Genomic DNA, 25191 nt, shown 5'->3' on the forward strand with positions numbered 1-25191 from the left:
TCTTGTCCTCACCTACAGAATAAAGTTAGCAGTAGATATTAACACTATTAATTAAATAATTAAATAATAAGGTGGATTATTCCCTGCAACAATCCAAATACCTCCCAAATTTCTACACAGCTTTTCTATAGCAAGTTTTCCTTTATCCCTCTTTGCTCAACAGTGTGATATCAGACATCCACACTGGCGGATAATACCTGTGTCTGTGCCTTGGAATTTTACCAGTTGGAGGACCGCCTTGGTCAGGAACGCAGCGAGGATATGTGTTTCTGCTAGCTTTTCACCTCTGCTTTGAGACTAAAAGGGACTTGTTGAAATGTATGACTGGCCTCAGAGAGGCAAGATCAGAAAAAAGATAGTGACTGATAGGGTGACATTTGATATTCCCACACTCTGTGTCAGATGAGTCATAAAGAACTAAAATGCTAAATTTTTGGTACATTTCATGGATCAATCCCAACATGAACTTCAGTAGTTAACATAAAGCGTGAAAAAGAAAAGACCATTTTCAGGCTCTCATAAGATTAGGGGATAGTGAACAACTAAATTCAAAAATTATAAAAATAAAATGGGAAATACCCACTTGCTACCGGACATGATTTATACATAAACATATTTTTAAAAATCAGACTTTGCATGAATACCAGCCCGTATTTTTAACACAAACTTTCTAAAGATATCCAAGCTGATTGATACAGTAAATATATACAATATTGGGTTGACTGATTTGTAATAGCAGATTTCCATTTCTTTCTAGGGTTCTCTTTAAATTTTCTGGAAAAAAAAAGGGGCATTGGCTTTAAATAAAAAATGACAGAAGTTAAAATTGAAAAGCTTAAAATGTTGAGGCACTTTAACTGGAGCCCATTAAAAGCATCAAAGTCAAAATCATCTGTACCTCTAGTTGTAACCACGATTGGTAAAGAACTGTTTAAAAATCTGTGGACTTATTAATGATGGCCATTCTGACTGGTGTGAGGTGGTATCTCATGGTGCTTTTCATTTGTATTTGTCTAATAATCAGTGATGTTGAGCATTGTTTCAAGTGCTTGTTGGCCATCTGTACATATTCCTTGGAGAAATGTCTATTCAGGTCTTTTGCCTATTTTTCAATTGGGTTGTTGGTTTTTTGCTGTTGAGTTGTAGAAGTTGTTCGTATATCTTAGAGATTAAGCCTTTGTCAGTTGCATCATTTGAAACGATTTTCTCCCATTCTGTAAGTTGTCTTTTTGTTTTCTTTTTGGTTTCCTTTGCTGTGCAAAAGCTTGTCAGTTTGATTAGGTCCCATTGGTTTATTTTTGTTTTTCTTTCTGTTGCTCTGGGAGACTGACCTGAGAAAATATTTGTAAGGCTGATGTCACAGAATGTTTTGCTTATGTTCTCTTCCAGGAGTTTGATGGTGTCTTGTCTTATATTTAAGTCTTCAAGCCATCTTGAGCTTATTTTTGTGCATGGTGTGAGGGTGTGTTCTAGTTTCATTGAGTCGCATGCAGCTGTCCAGGTTTCCTAGCAATTCTTGCTGAAAAGACTGTCTTTTCCCATTTTATATTCTTGCCTCCTTTGTCAAAGATTAATTGACCATAGGTGTCTGGGTTTCTTTCTGGGTTCTCTATTCTCTTCCATTGGTCTGTAGGTCTGTTTGGTACCAATATCATACTGTCTTGATGACTGTGGCTTTGTAATATTGCCTGAAGTTTGGCACAGTTATGCTTCCTTCTTTGTTTTTGTTTCTCAGGATTTCTTTGGCAATTCTGGGTCTTTTGTGGTTCCACATAAATTTTTGGATTGTTTGTTGTAGTTCTGTGTAAAATGTCCTGGGTATTTTGATAGGAATTCCATTAAATCTATAGATTGCTTTGGGTAGTGTGGCCATTTTTACAATATTGATTTTTCCAATTCATGAACATGAGATATCTTTCCATTTCTTTGAATCTTCTTTAATTTCTTTGATTCATGTTTTATAGTTCTCGGCATATAAGTCCTTTACCTCTTTGGTCAAGTGTATTCCCAGGTATTTGATTTTTTGGGGGTGTAATTTTAAAATGCTGGAGGGGGTATGAAGAAATTTTAAAATGCACTGTCGGGAATGTAAGCTGGTACAAACATATGGAGAACAGTATGGAAGTACCTTAGAACTCTATATCTAGAACTACCATATGATCCAGCAATTGTACTCTTGGGCATATATCCAGACAAAACTTTCCTTAAAAAAGACACATGCACCCGCATGTTCATTGCAGCACTATTCACAATAGCCAAGGACATGGAAACAATCCAAATGTGCATTGAAGGTGATTGGATTAGGAAGATGTGGTGTATATATACACAATGGAATACTACTCAGCCATAAAAAAGAACAAAATAATGCCATTTGCAGCTACATGGATGGAACTAGAGACTCTCATACTGAGTGAAGTAAGTCTGAAAGAGAAAGCCAAATACTATATGATATCACTTATATCTGGAATCTAATATATGTTGCAAATGAACCTTTCCACCAAAAGGAAAATCATGGACTTGGAGAATAGACTTGTGGTTGCCAATGGGGAGAGGGAGGGGGTGGAGTGGATTGGGTGCTTGGGGTTAATAGATGCAAACTATTGCCTTTGGAATGGATTAGCAATGAGATCCTGCTGTGTAGCCCTGGGAACTATGTCTAGTCACTTATGATGGAGCATGATAATGTGAGAAAATAAAATGTATACATGTATGTGTAACTGGGCAACCATGCTGTATAGGAGAAAAAAAAAATTGTATTGGGAAAATAACAATTAAAAAAGAATTGTTTAAAAATCATTAGTTGTTAGAATATTTAGGGAGTAGTTTTAGAGATAATGAGAAAGGCAATCCAGAAATACTCCAGATAATAGGGCAGTAGGGCTTTCTCTTAATGGCAAAATAGTAGTTTTTAGGTAAGTCCATGAACTATGATCTCTTAGGCTCACAGCTCTTAATCACTCTGCTTGTCTGTTCTACATCTTTATCTATGTCTTCTATGAAGTTCCCAGTTCCAAATAGTTTCATTTCATTTAACAGAAATGTACTCAATAACATTTTTATATGTTATGAATGAAATTGTAATTTAATTTAAAAAATTAGAATACCATATGCTTAAGTTGTTTGGTGGCTCTGATCTTTTAAAAATTTGTATAGTCATATTTATCATTATTTAATTTTAATAGGTTAACTGATACATGCTGATTCATAAAAATCTGGAGCAAACCCCAATGAAAAGCAACAATTAAAAGTTCTTAGGGCTTTTAAAATAAGCTTCTACATTTGTAATAATGAGAGTAAATACAATAGGTGCTAGAAAAACTATGACTTTAAATATTTTATGAATAGTATCTACAGCAAGTGAAAATATAAAATACAAGCTTAAGAGTGTACATGTGTCATGTTTATTTTCTTTGGAGGATTAAAAACTTCCTTTTTTGAACAAAGAATGGGATTCTTTATCAAGCTCTTTTCTGTCACTGAAGTACTCACACAATTTGCCATCCCAAAGTATTCATGAATTTTCAGTGCTTCTTAGAATGGTTCATATTCTAAGCAGCTTACCTTCCAACCCAAACTTTATTTTTTAAGGTCCCATTGAAGTATTGCTTATGTTTTACTATTTTCACATCTACCACACCAAACCAGTATTAGAAAATGAAGCAAAATAAATTGAGCTTCAACTAGCTTTGAATGAAAATATGATGAGGTAAGAGAAACCAGGATTCAAAACTAACATTTAATAAAGATATAAAATAAAACAGTGAATATTTTCATGATGACATACGTAGACAGAACAAAGCAGAATGACAGCAAGATTTATGTAAATCAACACAAAATTTATTAGAAGGCTGGCAGAATGTATAAAATCATGAAATAATTTTCCAAAACCAAAGATCAGAGAAAAAAATGTTTTTTTTTTTTCCTTTGAGGACAACTAAATTTCTCCTAGGTGTTTTTTAAAATTCTATTCTAATTGAAGTATAGTTGATTTACAATATTGTGTCAGCTTCCAGTGTACAGCAAAGTGATTCAGTTTCAGAATATGTAGATATTCTTTTCCAGATTATTTGCCATTATAGGTTATTACAAGGTATGGGATATAGTTCCCTGTGCTATACATAAGGAACTTTTTAAAATCAATTTTATTTTTACTTTAAATCAATTTTATTTTTAGTTTTAAAACAGTGTGAATCTGTTAATCCTAAACTCTTAATTTATCCCTCCCCAATTTCCCTTTTCATAACCAGAAGTTTATTTTCTATGTCTATCAGTCTATTTATGTTATGTAAATAAATTCATTTGTATCTTTTCTAGGTTCCACATATAAGCAACATCATATGATATTCATCTTTGGATTGCTTATAATAATTACTTATAATAATCTCTAGATCTGTTCATGTTGGTGCAAATGGTATTATTTCATTCCTTTTAATGGTGAGTAATATAATATTCCACTATATATATATCTATATATAAATGTAATTTATATATCTATATCTATATATCTTCTGTATCCATTTGTCTGCCAATGGACATTTAGATTGCTTCCATGTTTTTGCTATTGTAAATAGTGCTGCTGTAAGCCATGGGGCGCATGTATCATTTCAAATTTGAGTTTTTACCTTTTCCAGATATATACCTAGGAGTGAGATTGCTGGATCATATGGTAACTCTATTTTTAGTTTTTTTAAGGAACTTCTATACTCTTTTCCAGAGTGGTTGCACCAATTTACACTCCCACTGACAGTGTAGGAGAGTTCTCTTCATACACTCCCCACCGCTTTGTATTTTTAAACACTTTAGTGATGTCAATTATGACAGGTGTGAGGTGATGCCTCAGGGTAGTTTTGATTTGCGATTCACTAATAATGAGTGGTCTAGCATCTTTTCATGCACCTATTGGCCATCTGTATTTTTCTTTAGAGAAATACCTATTTAGATCTTCTGCCCATTTTTTCTATTGGGTTGTTTGTATTTTCGCTATTGAGTTGTTATGAGCTGATGGTATATTTCAGAAATTAAGCCCTTGTGAGTCACATCCTTTGCAAATACTTTATCCCATTTCGTAGGTTGTCTTTTTGCTGTGTTTATAGTTTCCTTTGTTGTGCAAGAGCTTATACATTTGATTAGAGCCCATTTGTTTATTTTTACTACTTTGGAAGACTGACCTAAGTCAACATTGTTATGATTTATGTCAAGAATGTTTTGCCTATGTTTTCTTCTAGAAGTTTTACGGTGTTGTGTCTTATATTTAAGTGTTTAAGCCATTTCGAGTTTATTTTTGTGTGTAGTGTGAGGGAGTTTTCTAACTTCATTGATTTACCTGGGGCTGTCCAGCTTTCCCAATACCACTTGTTGAAAATATTGTCTTTTTTTCATTGTGTATTCTTGCCTCCTTTGTCAAGGATTAATTGACCAAAGGGATCAAGATGGCAGAGGAGTAATACATGGCCATAAATGCTCTCACCTTCTCCCGCAAACACATAAAAAAAACCCATCTACATGTAGAATGTTTGGCAGAACATCTACTGAAATCTGGCAGAATGCCTTCAACCTCTGAAAGGGCAAGAAACCCTCCACATAACTGGGTAGAACAAAATGAAAAAAAAAAAAAAGAGAGAGAGGGAGAGAGGAAAAGAAAGAAAGAAAAAAAGAAAACAGGGTGGGACCAGCACTCCTGGGAGGGAGCTGTGAAAGAGGAAAGGAATCCAAACCCTGGGAGGCCATCTAACTGAGTGGGAGATCAGTCAGGATGGAGGGGGAACGTAAAAGCCTCAGAGAAAAGCACAACAGCTGGACTGAGGAGGGCAAAGCAGAGAGAGAGAGAGCCACACAGACCATCAGTACCACCATCTGGGGCAACACAGCCTGAGATGCTCGGGTCAGGGCTGGTTGCTGGGACTCGGGCTTTGGAGGTCAGTTCCAGGGAGAGGTCTAGGGTTCTGTGGAGACCACCTAAGGGGCTACAGAGTGGTGTGCCATTGGATGGGGAGTGGAGTGCCAGGGAGCACAGGAAGAGGCCTGGGCCTGCAGGAGAAGCAAGGTGTCATTGTTGGAAAGGCAAGAGGAGGAGAGGTGGGACCACCATAGGAATAGCTTTCTCTAAGCATATGCAGGCTCTTGTGTGGCAGGGTACCACTTGCACAGGCTAGGGGTGGGAGGGGCAAACCACAGCAGCCATCTCAGACTCCAGAGGTGGGTGCAGCCTGCCACCACTAGGGGTCTATGAATAGGCACCATCTGTGGCTGCAGGCACCTCAGGGGTTGCCACAGAGGAGGGCACTGTGACTGAGTGCTCTCACTTCCCTGGGAATACACACATGCTGCTGCTGCTGCTGCTGCTGCTGCTGCAGCCGTGGCTGCCAAAGGCTCTAGGAGCTACCTACACCTCCCTGAGGGTCACTGAAACTTCCCAGGTCCCTGCAACCAGGAGCAGGCTGTGCCACCTCCCCACAGGTCCTCACCACTGTCAAGGGCCCAGCAACCAGGCATTGGATACAGGCCCTGCCCATTACATCCATCTCCTTGGAAGCATGCACAGGCTGTACACTGGCACACCACCTATCAAGGGGATAACAGCTTGCACACCCTGAGGAAAGAGACAGCAAGCATCCAAACTGAAAGCAAATATAGGTGTGTGTGTGTATGTGTGTGTATATATATATTTGTGTGTATGTGTATATATATATATATAATATTGATAAATATATTAAATTATATATAATATATAAATGCTTATATATAATATAAATGCATATATGTGTGTGTGTGTACTTATATATAGCAAATATATTAAACCCTCACAAGCTACCCAGCGTCACTTTCACATATACATGGCCCTCCAAGATTGCATTAGGTAGGTGTTTTGCCTAAACTCACAGAATAAGAAAAATATAAGCAAGATGGAGAGGCTCAGGGAACCATTCCCTGTTAAAGAAGAGGAGAATTCCCCTGAAGGAGGAAACAATGAAGCTGACCTCTGTAGCCTAACAGACACCGAGTTCAAAAAGGAGTGAAAATACTGAAGGAGTTAAGACCAGATAGGAACAGTAATTCAGATTACTTTAGAAAGGAACTAGGAACTATAAGGAGGAGCCAAGAAAAATTAGAAAATTAATTTGTGGAGAACCAACCCGAGTTAAAGGCACTGAAGTGCAGAATGAATAATGCAGAGGAAAGAATAAGTGACTTGGAAGATAGAATAATGGAAATCATTTAAACAGGACAGTGGACAGAAAGCCAAATGAAAAAAAACATGAAAGCAATATAGGAGATTTATGGGATAATACAAAACAGACCATTCTACATGTAACAAAGTTCCCAGAAAGAGAAGAAGAAGAAAGCGGGATTGAAAATATATTTGAAGAAATTATGGCTGAAAACTTTCCAACTCGAAAGGAAGCAGATATCAAGATACAGGAATCAGAGAGGGCCTCAATCAACTTGAACCCAAATAGAGCCACACCAAGACATATTATAATAAAAATTCAAAAGTTAAAGATAAAATATTTTCTTTTTGGTAACCATAAGTTTGGTTTCAAAATCTTTGAGTCTGTTTCTATTTTGTGAATAATTACTTTTTTATCGTTTTTATTTGAGCAACCTAGTTTTAAAAGTAAAACTTGAGGTATTGAAAGTTTGCATGGAGTTCCTGTCCTGTCGTGGCACAGCGGAAACGAATACGACTAGGAACTATGAGGTTGCAGGTCCCATTCCCTGGCCTTGCTCAGTGGGTTAAGAATCTGGTGGCTGCTGTGAGCTGTGGTGTAGGTCGCACACATGGCTTGGATCTGGCGTTCATAGGCAGATCCAATTAGACCCCTAGCCTGGGAACCTCAAAAAAAAAAAAAAAAAAAGGAAAGTTTGCAGTATTTGTGATTGCAATGGAAAGATGTTAACGGCATAAGTGGTTGAACTTCTGTCTCTCTACATCTTGAAAACAATTTCTAAGAGGCCTTTGAAAGTGGAAAATCTAAATGACATACTTAGAGGTCCATTTGTCCTTTCAATTGGAGCCCCAAGTCTCTTATATTCTAGAGGTGTGTGTGAAATAAACTGACATTAAAATAGCCCAAGTGTGAGAGTTTCCTGTTCAAACCTTAAGTGACACATTGATGAGAAATCTGCTGTTTCCACTCTTGCCTCACTCTGAGCCCTCACAGGTTGGTGTGTGAAGGTCACAGACATTGTTTACTGTTGTCCTGAATTTATGTTTTTAAATTTTTCCTTTTATTACCCAGATAGAACAGGTTTCTTTTATAAATGTAACCTGGCCTCCTAAAGGATGCACTACTTTCTGACCAGTAGAAGGTAGGTGTGCCTCCTCTCCTGTCTCTCTACTAGCCTACTTCACTTAAGTGGAAAATAGCAAATGTTAGATATGATGCAATTGATGTACAATTAATATACAGCAAAATCAAAGCAGAACATTCATGTTTTTGTTTGAAAAATTGGGGTAAAAAGAAACCATAAAATATGAAAAATATTGGAAGATTTCTTAAAGTATTCAAATTACTTTCTTTAGGAAGTTAGTCAAGTGCATAACACATATGCATATTTCAGTTTGTAAATCAATACAACTTTAACTTAAACCCACAAACATCATTACAAGGAACAATTCTTTTGGAATTTTATAATAATAGGGTTTTTTGTGTAATAATAAGTTAAGTTATATTTTGCTCAACATTTATAAATAGATTCTTGGAAAGGAATTCATGGCATAACAAAGGCAATAGGTAATTCCTTATGCATATATTTAGACCGAAAAAAAGTAGCTTGATTTTTAATAAAAATCAAGGTAAGTTCACTTCTAAACTAATTTAAACTTAATTATAATTAATAAAAAGATAATTTTTTAAAAAAATCAGATATTGCAAAAAAGAGGCACCAGAGTAGTTAAAGACACTTCCTTTTTTTTTTTTTTTTTTTTTTTTTTTGTCTTTTTAGGGCTGCACCTGCGGCATATGGCGATTCCCAGGCTAGGGGTCTAATTGGAGCTGCAGCTGCCGACCTACACCACAGCCTCAGCAACACCGGATCCTTAACCCACTGAGCAAAGCCAGGGATCAAACCAGAAACCTCATGGTTCCTAGTCAGATTTGTTTCTACTGCGCCACCACAGGAACTCAGAGACCCTTTGACTTAATAAATTATTTTACAGGGTCTAACAGATATAAATCAGAAATAGTAACATTGAAATTGTGACTAACATAAGAATTAAAATTAATATTTATTGAAAACTATAAGTGCCAGGTTAAGTGCTCAGCGTTACATGTGGTATATCTTACATATTTGTATTTTCACTTTAGATTAGTAAAATAGGTTACTAGATACTAAATAATTTTTTTAAAGATCACAATTTTATAAGTTTCAAAGCCAGAATTAATTTCCAGATATTTCTGATTATTGAGCCTTTTGACTGAATTATTAAGATATATTACCTGGATTTCTTACAAGTAATTTTTTATAAGTATTACCATCACTTACACAACTAAAATGACCCTTACTAACTTTGACATCTGTAGGCTCTTTCTGGAAGTTTGAACCCATAATGTTCTTCCGTAAATGACCTATGCTTGTTTATCATTTTATGGGTTCATATTTTAGCCATTAAATCAATTATCAATTAATTTTGTAAAATAAGTATTTTTAAATCTTTTTTCTGTTGTTTTATTTTCATTATTGTTTAGCTTATGTATAAGTTTAGTGTGTCATGTAACATTTTCCAATATATGAAATATTTTTTAAATTTTTAATGTTTTCTCAGAAGTCCTCAACCATTCAAAAAAAAACCTTTCGGTAACCTCTTTTAATAAATAAATATGTCACCAAATAATGTAATTTAGCATAGAAAATTGCTGTAGATGACATTATTCTTTCCACATTCTTAGAGTACTCTCTTTAATCATTATTGGATTTCAAAATTATTATAATATAGGTGAGTCTCTTTTCTAATACATTTTAACTTTTAACACAAGCATTATGATAGTGTTAAAACATGTCTGTGGAATCTGACTTTAAATTAATGAAGTTATTAGTCATAAACTTTTTTATTCCTCCATAATTTATTGCTTTTCATTGTTTCAGCTGATATCATATTGTCAAATGTAGAATATCTTTTTCAAAACATATTCTACCATGAGACATTTGTCTAAAGCTCTAAGGAGTTTAGAACCAGGCCTTAAGATTCTTCAGCTGCAAAATGAGCACTAATACATTTCACTCCGCCCATTTTACTCTACTAGGCATCTCAACATAACTCATGTCATTTTTTCCTAAGTACACTTATCTTAGAGCACAGTTCTTGACATCACTCGGCCACAAAGATGAATAACCAAGGAGTTACTTATGCAGAACTGAACGTAGCCAACAACTCTAAGAGGCGACAAATAAAACTTAAGGACACTAAAAGTTCCATTTCAATAACTGAGCAGGAAATAGTCTATACAGAACTGAATCTTCAGAATGCTTCTAAGAATCTTCAAGGGAATGATAAGAACCACCACTGCCAAGGTAAAACATTTTAACAGTCATACGAGTGAACCATCCTAGGACATGCAGGTAGGGTGCAGAGATGTGGAGAAGAATAGGGGATAAGTTTACAAATTTTTCATTTTGACGAACAGAGCTTAAAGTTGGATATGGTGTTCTAATGTGAATTCTGATTTTATTCTGGCATTGTTGTAATTTTTAGTCTGATCAGCAATTTGGGAAGTGTTATATTTGCTGGAAATGCAGTGGAATATTCTGAGAGAAGGATTACAATGGTGGAAATGGGTTTGGGGTCCAAGTTCATGTATATGACTCCCTGTGCTTGTGAGTTCTCTTGTATGTCAACTTTCTAAGAAATTGCCTGCATATCTCCTTATGATGTTTCCTTTTCTCTCCTGAATCATGGCTTCCAGAGAAGCTTGTTGCTGGGACCCTGGGAATCATCTGTCTTGGCTTGATGTTCGCTGTGGTAGCAATGATAGTTGTTACTCCCGGTAAGTAAATTCTTGAAAAATCGTAAGGGAACTTTTTAACGTCAATGCCTCTAAGCACCTCATAATATGGAATAGGCCTCTCATTAAAATGCATGCGTTTAGACTAGTGTGAAATAGTTACCCTGAATTTGTCGAAAGTATACAATACAAAATAATTATAAAGAGTACATACATATATTCTGATTTCATAACTCAAACACCTGCCTTAGGAGATTGAAAGATCTTATTGAGAAATACAAATTAATTCTTGAGATTGGTTAAAACAAATGCTGTAAGAAGTGGGGGAGTCTGTTCCTTGAGGCTTTTAAAATAGCTTTTCCACCTAATCTTCATGACTTCATTCATCTTTCTTGATAAAAATCAACGTTATTCCAGATTATTCTAATCCTAAACAATAAACCAAATTTCAAACTAAGAAACTAAAGTCATTTTGATATATTTAGAGCAATATTAATCTCTATAATGATTACTTCTGTAGCTACTGTAATACCAGAGCAGAATGACTCCTCTCCAATCACAAGGCTCCAGAAAGGTACCTAATGATTTTCAAAATTCTGATACAAATACAGTTTGTATTTTGTTTCTATCTTAGGCTTGAGAAAATAAGACTTGACTTGGGGGGAGAAAATAAATTATAAGACTCAGGCAATAAATATTCATATGTAATGATTAGAGGAGCGTGTTTCTCCCTGTGCAACAATGTGATCACCATACCCTTTGTTGCCAATTGGCTCAAATTTCCTCCTGCTCTAATATGATAAGAGACAAATAACTTTGCTATTCTAAAGGAGTGGTTTCACTTCTTGATTTTCAGGTAATGTAAAGAGAGAATTTTTTGTGTGCGTTTGCTTTATATGGAGATGTACATTGGGGAATAAGAGACTGACCCTTCTCCATGAATGCGTATGAGTGTGGTTTGTTTTATGTGCCCCAGCCTTGAGGGTGCATAGAGATGTTATATATACATTTACATATATATATGTGTGTGTATATACTTACATATATATGTAAGTTAATTTTAATTTTTTAAATTTAAATTGTTTCGGATAATATTTAATAATTTTTCTTCAGAATTTCATTGTGGTAATTGTCCAAAGGAATGGTTTACATATTCCAATAATTGCTATTATGCTACTACTGAAAAAAAGACATGGAATGAGAGTTTGATGGCCTGTGCTTCACGGAATTCTACTCTACTTCGTATAGATAATGAAGAAGAAATGGTGAGTTATTAAATGTTTCAAACATTTTATTAAAGGCTGGATTCAGTCAATATTACATTTGTAGAGTTCACGCATGCGTACATATTTGTAGTTCATTTATTTTAAGATCTGTTAGCATTCCATTAAACAATGGAATATGACCTTATGATATTTTATTTGTATTTTTATATCATTAATGCACAAATGATAATTTCCAGTTTTTGCTTTTCATGGAAAACCATACTGTTAACAAATGCTATTATTTTCTAAAATAAACTGTGCTATTTATTTTACCATATATCAAGGAAATTAAACATATCATGATTTTGCTTATTGACCACAAAGTGTACAGATCCAGGCAATTGCAAATCAGATCATGGAATCGAAGTTTCTACTTCCCTGAAGCCCCACTCCTCTACCTTCTCTCATCACTTCCCCTCACTCCTTTTTAACCAGGATCCTGACTTTTGATATTATGGTATCTCTTTGTTTTTGAACTTCATACACATGAAATGATACAGCATGTGTTTTTGTTCCTGTCTCTTATCATTCCCATGATATTTTTGCAGTTCCTCTACATCATTGTGTTTATGTGTAATTTATTCATTTTCACGGCTCATTATGTAAATATAACATTGTAAAATCAGTTCAATCCAGTATTTCTGGTTGAGGATGGATCTCAGGGATAAAGAGGCTTCCTGAGTCCAATATTTTTAGTTATAGGATCCCCTTTGCTGACCCACCTCCACCCTCCACTCCCCAATTCTGGTGTCTCTTAGTGGCAGGAGGGGGAGCACTTCCTCTGGCTGCTTACTGTTAGCAGGTGTCCTGCTGGACTACCTTGTTAGACTTGCCTGGTGTTGCCCTCAGGATTCCCTTCAGCACTGAAGAGGAATGGCTCACCTGTGCCACCTTCTAGGGACAGGTTGGGCATTGGGAAGCAGCAGGCCTGGGTCTCTTTGTTTTATAGGGTGGGAAATATAAGACGGCCCAATTGTTGTTCCCTAATCCCAGGGTCTCAAACCATTTCATCTTTCTCATTCCACCTTCTAGAGTTATTTACTTGTGTCTTTCATGAGTCCCTGTGTTTACAGTTGTACCAAGCAGGGCATAGCAGAGAGAAATGAGTCCCTGATCCTTTATCTGGTCCATTAGATTCCACCAATCAAAAGCAGATCGTTTGGGGTTTATCTAGTCAAAGAATGGTGAGAGTCCAAAAAACCAAATCTTTGGCTTTCACATCACTTATTACCTTCAATTTCAATCCCTTAATATCCTTCTAAAATTCAAACTCTGAGAAACATAGTAGAGAAATCTATTGATAAAGTCACAGCATCCGGAGAAATGAATGTCACAGTATCTGAAGCTTATTTAAAGCTTTTCTAAGTTAGTTTTGTTAGCATGAGTAACAAATTATATGAGTTAGAATTTTCCTTGTTAAGAAAAAACCAATATGACTTCGAATATAAATGTTTAAAGGTTAATTTTAAATCAAAAGTACAGATGCTGGCAAAAGTTTTTGGCAATATGGAAAGTGCTTTTCAAAATTTTAATGTCTTCAGAGTTAGAATACAACACTCTCATTTTATTCAGAAACCTAAGGAACCTATGAAAGAATACACTACTAGCATTTAAAAAAATAATAAAATCTTTTATAATGATTAAGTGAAAATTGTTTATTTTGGGGTAGAAATTCCTGGAATCCCTATCAAGTGTGTTATGGCTTGCAGTCTCTCGTAAAAGCCGTGGTCATCCATGGATGTGGATAAATGGTTCAACTTGCACACTAAAGTAAGTTTTAAAAATAATACTATATAGAGGAGGAAAAATACTAACAATAATTTTTAAGAATAATAATATTTGCTTTAGTTGAACTGTAGAAAAATGAAGAATGATGTTAAAGTTAATGAAATGTTGACATAAATATTAAAGAATGGACTACTCTGTTTTCCTAATAACCACCTCTCACTAAATTATATGAAGAGCATCACTACCCATTGTTAAAATATTCTTCTATTACAGTTATACAGAAAATGATTTTGTTTCTTGGATTGCCCCCACGTAGTATAACAGAATGTACATTTTTATCTATTGCAGGATAACAGATAGATCACCTGGTAAACGTAACTGTGCAGTTCTATACCCAATGGGCATTAAAGCAGAAAACTGCGACTTTCCAAATGCATATAATTGCAAGCATAAACTTAAGAAATAAAGCATATGAATTTGGATTCTGTTGGGTAACATTGTCTTTCATGAAATGGCAATGATATTATGATTGCATATGTTTTAGACGAATTATGTTATTCATATATGAAATACGGAATATATGAAAGTTTTTTCAAAAACTATTGAAACATAATATATACCCCAAAGTACAGATATCATTACTTTTTGCTTGGCTTTTTTTGCTCAACAATATGTTTATGGCTTTCAACCTTTCTAAGAGATCACATATGGTGTAAGCCCATTTATATGAATATCAAGAATAGGTAATTCCCATAGAGGCAGAAAGTGGATTAGTGGTTACCAAGGACTGAGGAGAGACGGAGTTAGAAAATGACTGATAAGCACTACAAAGTCTCTTTGGGGGGTAATAAAAACTTCTAGAATTTGTTAGTGTTGATGGTTGTAAACTCTCTGAACATATTATAAAAAAATCACTGATTTATATGCTTTCAGTTGATACATGTTATGCTGTGTAAATTACACTCCAATAAAGCTGTTTAAAATTAAAAAAAAAAAACTCCTGGAATTATGTTTGGGACTGCATTTAATGTTTAAGGTAATTTGTAAAGATATTTCATCTTTACAATATTGGCATTTCCAGTCAAAATCATGCTTTATCCTTCCATGAATTAGGTTTTTCTATAATTTCTCCTGATTATATTTTGTATTTTGTATTATTCTATGTTAAAATCTTAAAGATACATGGGTATTTCACACTTAAGCCTTTTGTAAATGGTATCCTTAATATATTCTCCTGGATTTTTATATACAAAACTATTGCATCTTTAAATAATCACACGTTATTTCTTCTTTCCAAGTGTAATTATTTTTTTTCTTGAGTTATTTTTATTGGTTTGGGTTTTACTTCCAATGTTGAATAGAAGGTACAGTAAAATTTCTATGTATATCCTTCCCTATCTTTGAGGAAAATATTTCAATATTTTATCCTCCAATATTAGTTTTGTCTTAAGGCTTTTTTCATCATATGTTTTCTCACATGAAAGCAAGTCCATAATATTCTCATTTTTAAACAAATTTTACAACCAATTCATGTTATGTTTGTACTATTTTTCCATCCATGGAATGATAAATGTTTTCTCTGTATAATGATTATGAAATAAATTACATTTATCTAAGTTAAACCAATCTTGCATGTCTGAAACAAAAATTTCAGTGATTATCTGTATTGTCCTTTTTTAAAAAACTCAGCATATGTATTTTTTTCTTCATTTATATTGACAAAGATTTGAGTTTTCATTTATGTTATGTACTTGACAGGTTTTGTGAAAGAGCACTGCTACATTTTTAAGTGTTATTATTCACTACCAATGCCGTCTGAACTCCTAGAGCTTCTTTGTAGGAAGGCTTATATAATGAACTCAATTTCCTTACATATGCATTTGATTTACTCAGGTTTCTATTTATTGTGCTGTATTCTGGTAATTTGCATTTTAGAATTTTTAAAATTTTATATAGATATTACAATATATTCATAATTATGCTTTTTTATCAGTTTAATATCTGTAAAAACCATATCCCCATATTGACTAGAGATATAAAAGATTTATTTCTTTTCAAAAAAATTTTAATAGGCTTTTATCAATTTTATTAAATGTTTTCAATGAGAGTATATCTGGCTGTGTTGTTCCTCTCTCTTGTGATTTTGCTCTTTGTCTTGATTTTGTACTATTTGTTGTTACTCCTACTTCATTTGGTTTTAATTTCACCTAATTTTAGCTTTTCCATTTTTGGTTTCTTGTGTTGTATGCTTGGATTTTTGCTTTGTTTTTTTTTTGTTTGTAAGATACACATTCAAGTCAATCAAGACCTCACAAGACAGACTTTTGGTTTTATATTTTCTTTGTAATTCTCATATGACTTGTGAACATTCATTGTGATAATTTCTGTGTCCCATCCATTATTTAGACATTTACTATTGAATTTAAAAACCATATAAGGATTTTCAAATTTTTAGTTATTGTCTTCTACATACGGAAAAGAGGGTTCTATTTTGGTTAGAGAATTTTCTGTGAAGTTGGAAATTTTCTACATCACTGTTAAATGTGGCTGGTGTGAATGAGGAACCAATATTACAATTTTATTTATTTTTAACAAGTTAAAAATTAAATTTGAATACCCACATTTCAAGTCGCCCCTTACCAAACTTGGCTATCAGCTACTGCAGTGACTGCATTTATATTATTTATACTAATAATATGCTTGGAGATATGATTGATAGTCTATTTTTTTTTAAATCTCCATGTGAAAAAAATATTAGTAGTCTATATTAGTACATAAATATATATGTGTGTTGGACATATATGTATTGATTAGTTGTCTAGTTTAAATCTTTCTTTAGCCTAAAGAGATAATTTCACTTGTTACTAACTTTGAAAAATAGCTATAAAAGCAATGGCAAAAGTAATATTAGTAAACATGACTCCTGAGACTACATAATTTTCTTTTTAGTGAATATTTTGCAGTTAGCTCATTTCAAACTGATTTACACAGCTAAGTCAAATGGTTAAGAAGCAAAAATATGTCAGATTATTATTTCTCTCTCCAATTTTATAATGGAAATAATCTCTTTGTTTCCATAAACACATTTCTTCATTTTATTAATTTGGAAAATAAAAACTTACGGCATGAAAATCAGTTTATAACTTTAAATAATTCAGTTTTTCTTTCAAAATAGGAAAATTTCTGTTAATCTTATTTTTTTTCTAATGAAAAAGCATGTTATTCACTAAATGAAAGTTGTTTGTGTTGGGTTTTCTTTTGTGTTAATGAACTGCAAGCTTTTAAGACCTCATACTTTCATCACACAACTTTCTGACCTCAATTATACTTCTTAGCATACAGCAAGTGATGAATAACAGAATTACTCACAGGGCTTTTAAGGTTGCTCTCAAAAATGAGATTAAAAACAAAAATAACAATATTCTCTTTTTCAAATGGATGAATAATAATATGTTGTATATATTTACTTATACTACATTTTATTTATCTATGCATCTTTTTATAGACACATGTTGCTTCCATACCTTGGCTATTGCGAGTATATTGTAATGAATATGAGAGTATAGAAATCTCTTTGAGATCCTGTTTTCATTTAATGTGAATATAAATCCAGAAATAGGACTGGAGGATCCTCTGTACTGTTTTTCATAATTGTTATATAAATTTATATCTCCCCAACATTGCATAGAGTCCCTTTTTTTTTTTTTTTGCAATAATCTGCAAATTGGTTCTTTTGATGATATCCCATGAGCTTTCTTTACTTTTTTGGTTGTTCTTTCTTTCTTCTCTTCTGACTGGATAATTTCAAAGGTCTTGTCCTTTATTTCACAAATTCTTTCTTTTGCTTGATCCATCCTGGTTTGATACTCTCCACTGTACTTTCATTTCACTTATTGCATTCTTCCATTTGCATTTGGCTCTTTTTATGACTTCTATTATTTTGTTAACCTAATTTTTTTTTCATATATTGTTTCCCTTACAGTGTTGAATTATCTTTCTTTTTTCTTGTAGCTCACTGAGCTTCTCTAAAACAGCTATTTTGAATTCTTTATTGGTTAAATCATAATAGATTTCCATGTCTTTGAGGTTGGTTGCTGGAAAATTACTGTGATCTTTTGGTGATGGCATTTTTCATGCTTTTTGAAGTTTTGTGTTGCTTTGCATTTGAAGTGGCTGTCACCGTCTCCTATCTTCTAACTGACATCAGGGGAGAATCACCTTCCATCAGAACTGCTAGTGATTCTGAAGCTTTCTAGGGCTTTCTATGGAGGTACTTGCTCCACACTTTTGTGCTCCCTCTTGTGGTAGAATTTTTGAGCTTGTATACCTCATCACAGTCTTTCAATACACCAGGCTGGGTGCTAAAAGCCTTTCTTTTGTTTTCAGAAATGTGATACTAAAGTTCTTGTTTGTGGTCTCTTGCTGGCCTTCAGATTCAGGCTCAGTTTCTGCGTATTCTCTCCGGCCATCTACCAGATCTCACTTTCTCTGCTGCAGTTGGGCATGCCCACAGGGAGGTGGCCACAGGGTTTGGGTGTTTGTGGGTGAAGTGCACTTATTACTGAGGGTGACTCTGGGCCAATAGGGCAAATGCAAGTGGCTCATGTCTCTTGATGGAGACTATGGCACAGTAAGATCTGCATCCCTTGATCTCTTTGAGAGTCCTATTTGTTTCTCTCTCAGCCTCTTCTCATTCTCTAGTTATGTATATCATGATGCAGTACACTGGGTGAGACAAGACAGAAATGAGCCTGTTTGGCAGTGCCCCATATAGCTCAGAAAGCTGCATGCTCGCTCATACTCTTTTATGTTTCCTGATGAAAGAAATGATGTGCTTAAAATGTCCCTCTTGGCCCTAAGGTGTGTACTTTGGAGGGAGGGTAATGTGGGTAAAGTCAGGCTGATTCTCTTATCTTCTCAAATGCAGTCATCTCATAGTCTTTGGCTCCAATATTGTGCTGAAACTTCTCTGGAAGCCTAGACTTGCATAAGAATTATTTGGTCTGTGAGAGATTGGCTAAGACAGTGTCTTCCACTGATCACAGCAAAAGGGAACTGAAGCTTGTTCCCAGGCAGCTGCAGGGTCTGCAGCTGGGACTGAGTTCTGTACCACTCAATTTCAAATCATGTAAAGTGGCAAACACCAAAAATAGTCAAGACCATGTTGATGAAGGGCATGATGAATATATTTTGGGATTAGTCCAAGGAACTGAACCAAATTCTAGGAGAAAAATTGCCTAGAAATTTGAACAACTTATTGAACAATAAATATGATGGGGCAAGTAAGGAAAGAAGAGACCATTCAATAAAGGTGATGGAAAGAAAAATAATTTCCCTGTGGGATGTATGTATACGTGTGATTGGATGGATCACTTTACTGTACACCTGAAACTAACACATCATTGTAAATCAGTATACTGCAATATAAAATAAAAATCAAATGAAATTGAAAAAAATCATTTCCCTGTGGAAAAGTAATGAATATCAAAGGTCTAATTATGAAAGAAGTCCTCACAAGTTTAAGAGAAACTGTAATCAAAAACTGTTAAGTCCTTTTGGTTAAGGATACATTTTTCAATCAAATTTCCAGAAAGTCAAGTCATAAGTACAAATGCTGCTACAAAAGAATGAGTAAATAAATACCTTCATTTTCTGAACAATGATAGATATCATTAAAATTGGAGAGATATCCCCCAGACTAGGACAAATTATATAATCAGTGGATGGTGTGCTGGGTCAGGCTGATCAAAGAGGTGATTGTTAAAATTTCAGGAATTTTGGGAGCAAATTTTTAAAACACAGTCTTTATTAAAATTCAATTATAAAAACAAAATGCAAATCACATTAACAATAAAAGTGATAAATACTCAAAACATTATTTTGTAGTTAATTGCTAAACACTATACTTATGCAGTTATTCACATATACTACATCTGAGTTGTGTAAATACTATACGATGGTGTATCACTATAAATCTTTTCCCTTCCAATTCTCCATTCAGTGAGATTGTTCCTGGCGTTACTTTGACTATCATCAGAGTACTTACAAAGTCAAATTGAGGTCTACAAATGAGGTCTCCCTTACCACCAGAGAACAGGTTATTAAACTTTTAGTAACTTACACTGGATGCACTTTACAATAGATTTCTATCTAGAATATATAAAGAGCTCATGTTAAGTCCCTAACAAGGCAACCATGTCAACATAAAATAGGAAAATATGTGAAGAGACAATTCACAAAGAAGTAGACCCAAATATCCCTGAATGATTTTATTATAAAAGTTAAATATAAAGAACAATCATGGAAAGGCAAACTAAAACTTCCTGAGGAGTTCCTGTCACGGCACAGCAGAAACAAATCCAACTAGGAACCATGAGGTTGCGGGTTCTATCCCCGGCCTCCCTCCATGGGTTAAGGATCCGGCGTTGTGGTGAACTGTGGTGTAGTCACAGACACGGCTTGGATCTGGCATTTCTGTGGCTCTGGCGTAGGCTGGCAGCTGTAGCTCCGATTAGACCCCTAGCCTGGGAACCTCCATATGGCGTCGGTGTGGTCCTAAAAAGACAAAAGAAAAAAAAAAGCCATCCAGAGAAAATTTTGTATTCTCGAGGTTAAAAAAATTAAAAGACTATAGATTCCAAATCATGGATATGGTATGGAAAAATGGAAGTGTATGTATTTCTGCTTTGATGCAAATAATATCAAAGTTTTGGAGAGCAATTTGTCAATATTTGTTTTTTGGGTTTTTTTTTATTTTCCCACTGTACAGCAAGGGGGTCAGGTTATCCTTACATGTATACATTACAATTATAGCTTTTCCCCCACCCTTTCTTCTGTTGCAACATGAGTATCTAAACATAGTTCTCAATGCTATTCAGCAGGATCTCCTTGTAAATCTATTCCAAGTTGTGTCTGATAAGCCCAAGCTCCCGATCCCTCCCACTCCCTCCCCCTCCCATCAGGCAGCCACAAGTCTCTTCTCCAAGTCCATGATTTTCTTTTCTGAGGAGATGTTCATTTGTGCTGGATATTAGATTCCAGTTATAAGTGATATCATATGGTATTTGCCTTTGTCTTTCTGACTCATTTCACTCAGGATGAGATTCTCTAGTTCCATCCATGTTGCTGCAAATGGCATGATGTCATCCTTTTTATGGCTGAGTAGTATTCCATTGTGTATATATACCACTTCTTCCGAATCCAGTCATCTGTCGATGGACATTTGGGTTGTTTCCATGTCCTGGCTATTGTGAATAGTGCTGCAATGAACATGCGGGTGCATGTGTCTCTTTTAAGTAGAGTTTTGTCCGGATAGATGCCCAAGAGTGGGATTGCGGGGTCATATGGAAGTTCTATGTATAAATTTCTAAGGTATCTCTAAACTGTTCTCCATAGTGGCTGTAATTTGTCAATATTTGTAAAATTTTTAATATACTTATCCTAGCATCCCAAACTGATAAGTGCATACTCTAGAAGAAATGCTCCTATAAATGCAGTTAAGGAAAAATACTGAAGAATATTCAAGACAGAATTTTGAGTGATAGTAAAAAGGGAGAAAAAAGGAAGAATCTAAATACCCTTAGAGAAGAAAATAGGTAAAAATACTGAACTATATTCACAGAATAGACTGTATTTTATGAAGAAAATGAATAAAACAGCACAATATTGAGTATATCAATATGGAAGGATTAAAAAATATGAATTTGAGCCAATATAAATAATTCCAAAAATTCATACTACGCATTGCTTATATCCATTTTAAAAATATAGGCAAGACATAGCCATATGTATTAAATATAAATATATAGTTAGTAGGGATTTTCTAAAGAGAAAAATGGGAATTAGAAATGAGCACATTAAAGATTTTACATCTAATTTCATAGTATATTTCCTAAGGTTTATAGTGGACACATTAGTATTTGTCATATTATTCCTTAAGTGAAAATTATATGAATGTGGCAATTTAGAAATTCTACAGAATATTTTTATAAACTTGGAGCAACAGAAAACTTTGTTAGCAACCAAGTAAACCCTCAAATCAATCAGTTAAAGACTAGATACATTTATGTACATAACATATAATAATTACAGTTATGTCAGATATACAAAGGTAAAATACATAAAACTCAAAAACAAATGTTTGATGAGCATTTACTATTTACTATAAATTGTTTATGTACTAAAGATACATCAGTGAACAAGACAAACTTCCTATCCTTTCTTAGTTTAGATACTGGTGAGGAAGAAATATAAAAACCAAGTAAACGGGGTAGAATAAATGACACAATTTAAAATAAGAAATAAAACATATTCATAGTCTGCTTAGGAGAACAATTCTAGAAGTGTAGTGAGACATGTTTCTCTGAAAACTCCATCTTGTCCTTTACTTTATCCCATCTTCATTCTTTGCTTTAACCAATCTTCTTGCTTGATCATCCACCCATAGCCCCTTCTCACTTGATCTCATCTAAAAAGCACAATAAAGGTGGGTGTGGTTTCTTGAGGCAGGGCTCTTGGTCCCTGAGACCTTGAGTCCCCGGGTCCCCACCTTTACTGTCTCTGTGTCTTGTTTTATGTTAACTTTTTTCCTTAAGTTCCACAGCACCCGTTCTTCAGCCCCATCCTGCTGAGCTTGTCCCGGCATAGAAGATAACATTTGACAAAATTTGAAGGAAATAATGAATCTGTTTTGGCAAATAAATTTATGTCTGTGGGAGTAGAAAAGCCAAAGTTCTTGAATTAGAAATAAACGGTGTTAGCAAGTAACAATAAAAAGAACAATGAGGCTGAAGAGACAAAGGAAATGAGCAATAGGTCAAGAGAGAGGAACAACTGATATTGACTAGTACTTGACCACTTCTGAGTATTTAAAAAAAAGTAAATAATGCACATACTTTAAAAGTATTTTTTACAAGGTTTGCATTCTTTTAACTGCATCACTCCAAATGTGAGTCGTTGCTTCAAAAAATACAAATGCGCATGTCCTTAATAACTTAATAATTACAAAGAAATATTTTGCTTTCTGCTTTTTAATCACATTTGTGAGCTACCACTTGAATGTTATTTTAGTGTAATAGTGATTATACATGTTAACCTTGAGAAAACATAAGCTTTCAAATTTTCTTTTTTAACTAATAAAAAATTCTGTAAACCACAGAGTTTTTTGTTTTTTGTTTTTTTGGGGTTTTTTGTCTTTTTGCCTTTTTCTGGGGCCGCTCCCATGGCATATGGAGGTTCCCAGGCTAGGGGTCGAATTAGAGCTGTACCCGCCGGACTACGCCAGAGCCACAGCAATGTGGGGGATCCGAGCCGCGACTGCGACCTACACCACAGATCACGGCAACGCGGGATCCTTAACCCACTGAGCAGGGCCAGGGATCGAACCCGCAACCTCATGGTTCCTAGTTGTATTCGTTAACCACTGAGCCACGATGGGAACTCCACCACAGAGTATTTTTAAATAATATGTCTAAAATTAAAGATATTTAGAAAGTGAACAATTATGTCCCATACAGTCCATTTGTATTTTAAAATAGAAATACCTACTGGATTTACACCTTATTATACCCATATATTAGGTCATCATCCCCTTCCCTAAGCTTCTTAACATAGTATCCTCTGTACTAATGGTATCATCGACAATTCATTCAGCAAAATCTGGAAACTATACATCTTATCTTTTCCCTCTCCCCACTCTTGTCTTCCCCTATTGTAAGGTTTAATATCATCAACTCTCAGTAACCTCCTGAATTAGTGTCATCTTCACTAATATCACAACCTTGGATGAAAACATAATTGCTCTTCTTATTCATTCTTTATCCCCATTAATATCAAGCTGATTGTCCTCTGAACAGGTCAAATGGTCTACCCATATCATGGAAATCAGACCTGTCGATCCTTGCTTAAAACTCCTCAGAGGGTTTTTATGGTTTATGTTGTGCTATTCAAGCAACATAGCTTAGATGCTATACCTCACTCACATCCACTTCTTGTCATTCCAGACCGTCCCATGTTCCATCCATCTCCAGATACTCATAACCCCACCTAATAAACCAATAACACTGGACTGCATATAGCTCTCTTTATTCATTTTAATTGTCTCTTTCTTCTATGTCTTTGTCATTTTTATCTTCAGTTCTTGGTATGTTTCAACACCTTTAAACTTGATATCTAACATATTTAAAAAAAAAATACCCCCAAATGTGAATGGGTGCAGCCACAATGGAAAACAGTACGGAGGTTCCTCAAAAAACTAAAAATAGAATTGCCATATGATCCAGCAATTCTACTCCTGGGCATATATCTGGACAAAACTATAATTAGAAAAGATACAATGCCTCTCTGTTCCTAGCAGCACTATTCTTAAGCCAAGACATGGAAACAGCTTAAATATCCATCAACAGGATGAATGGATAAAGAAGATACGGGACATATATACAATGGAATACTACTCAGCCATAAAAAGAATGAAATAATGCCATTTGCAGCAATGTGGATGGATCTAGAGATTATCATACTAAGTGAAGGAAGTCAGAAAGACAAATATAATATCATTTACGTGTGGAATCTAAAATATGACACAAATGAACTTACCTACAAAACAGAGGCAGAATCACAGACGTGGAGAGCAGACTTGTGGTTGCCAAGGGGGAAGAAGAGTGGAGCAGGGATGGATTAGGAATTCGGGATAGTAGATGCAAACTATTATATATAGGCATAACTGAACCACTTTGCTGTACACCAGAAAAACTAACGGAACATTGTAAATCAAATGTGCTTTGACAAAATAAGTTAAAAAAAAAAAACTTTCCTCCCCAAATCACCAAATCTAGGACATCTTCTCTACTACCATTTCCTCATAGTTGCTTCTAATAATCCATTGTGAAATTGCCAACTATTTAGCCTATCTTCAATTATGCCCAGTAACTGTGTACCTCTGCAAATTACATATTAATTTAAAGCCATATACTTACACCAATGTGTTAGGTAGATTATGATCAATTAGATGATAGAGGTTGTGCTTTATACTATATTAAACTATACAGATATATAAATATGTTGACACAAAGGAGAAACTTTTAACAGAAATATGTTGACACAAAGGAGAAACTTTTAACAGAAATATGTTGACACAAAGGAGAAACTTTTAACAGAGACTAGCTCCAATAATAAATAGGAAACACTCCTATTTAAGTAGCTTCCTATTCATATTTTTGTTTACATATTCTGCTGTGCTTTGATGCTATTGATTTTAT

General features: G+C 34.6%; 1 protein-coding gene across 6 annotated transcripts; it reads left to right on the forward strand.

Moving 5' to 3' along the window:
* Positions 1-8057: 8057 nt before the first annotated feature.
* On the forward strand, positions 8058-16046 carry LOC100523789 (NKG2-A/NKG2-B type II integral membrane protein). 6 transcript variants are annotated; one of them, XM_085025129.1, is made up of 7 exons: positions 8058-8162; positions 8241-8310; positions 10905-10985; positions 11464-11517; positions 12057-12208; positions 13878-13978; positions 14285-16046. In XM_085025129.1, exons 3-7 carry the CDS (start codon positions 10949-10951, stop codon positions 14400-14402), a joined length of 462 nt encoding a protein of 153 aa, XP_084881255.1. In that variant the 5' UTR covers positions 8058-8162; positions 8241-8310; positions 10905-10948; the 3' UTR covers positions 14403-16046. The 6 variants fall into 6 exon arrangements, with proteins under 6 accessions (XP_084881255.1, XP_084881252.1, XP_084881256.1 ...); XM_085025126.1 differs by adding an exon at positions 10280-10512 and having other exon boundaries at positions 8135-8310; XM_021092357.2 differs by lacking the exons at positions 8058-8162; positions 8241-8310 and adding an exon at positions 10246-10512.
* The last annotated feature ends 9145 nt before the right edge of the window (positions 16047-25191 follow it).

Source organism: Sus scrofa, chromosome 5, assembly GCF_054392235.1.
Source record: "Sus scrofa isolate SSC_HxYL_T2T_F1_AM1 chromosome 5, Sscrofa_HxYL_maternal_Yorkshire_Landrace_v2.0, whole genome shotgun sequence".
In the NCBI taxonomy this organism is placed as follows: Eukaryota; Metazoa; Chordata; class Mammalia; order Artiodactyla; family Suidae; genus Sus; species Sus scrofa.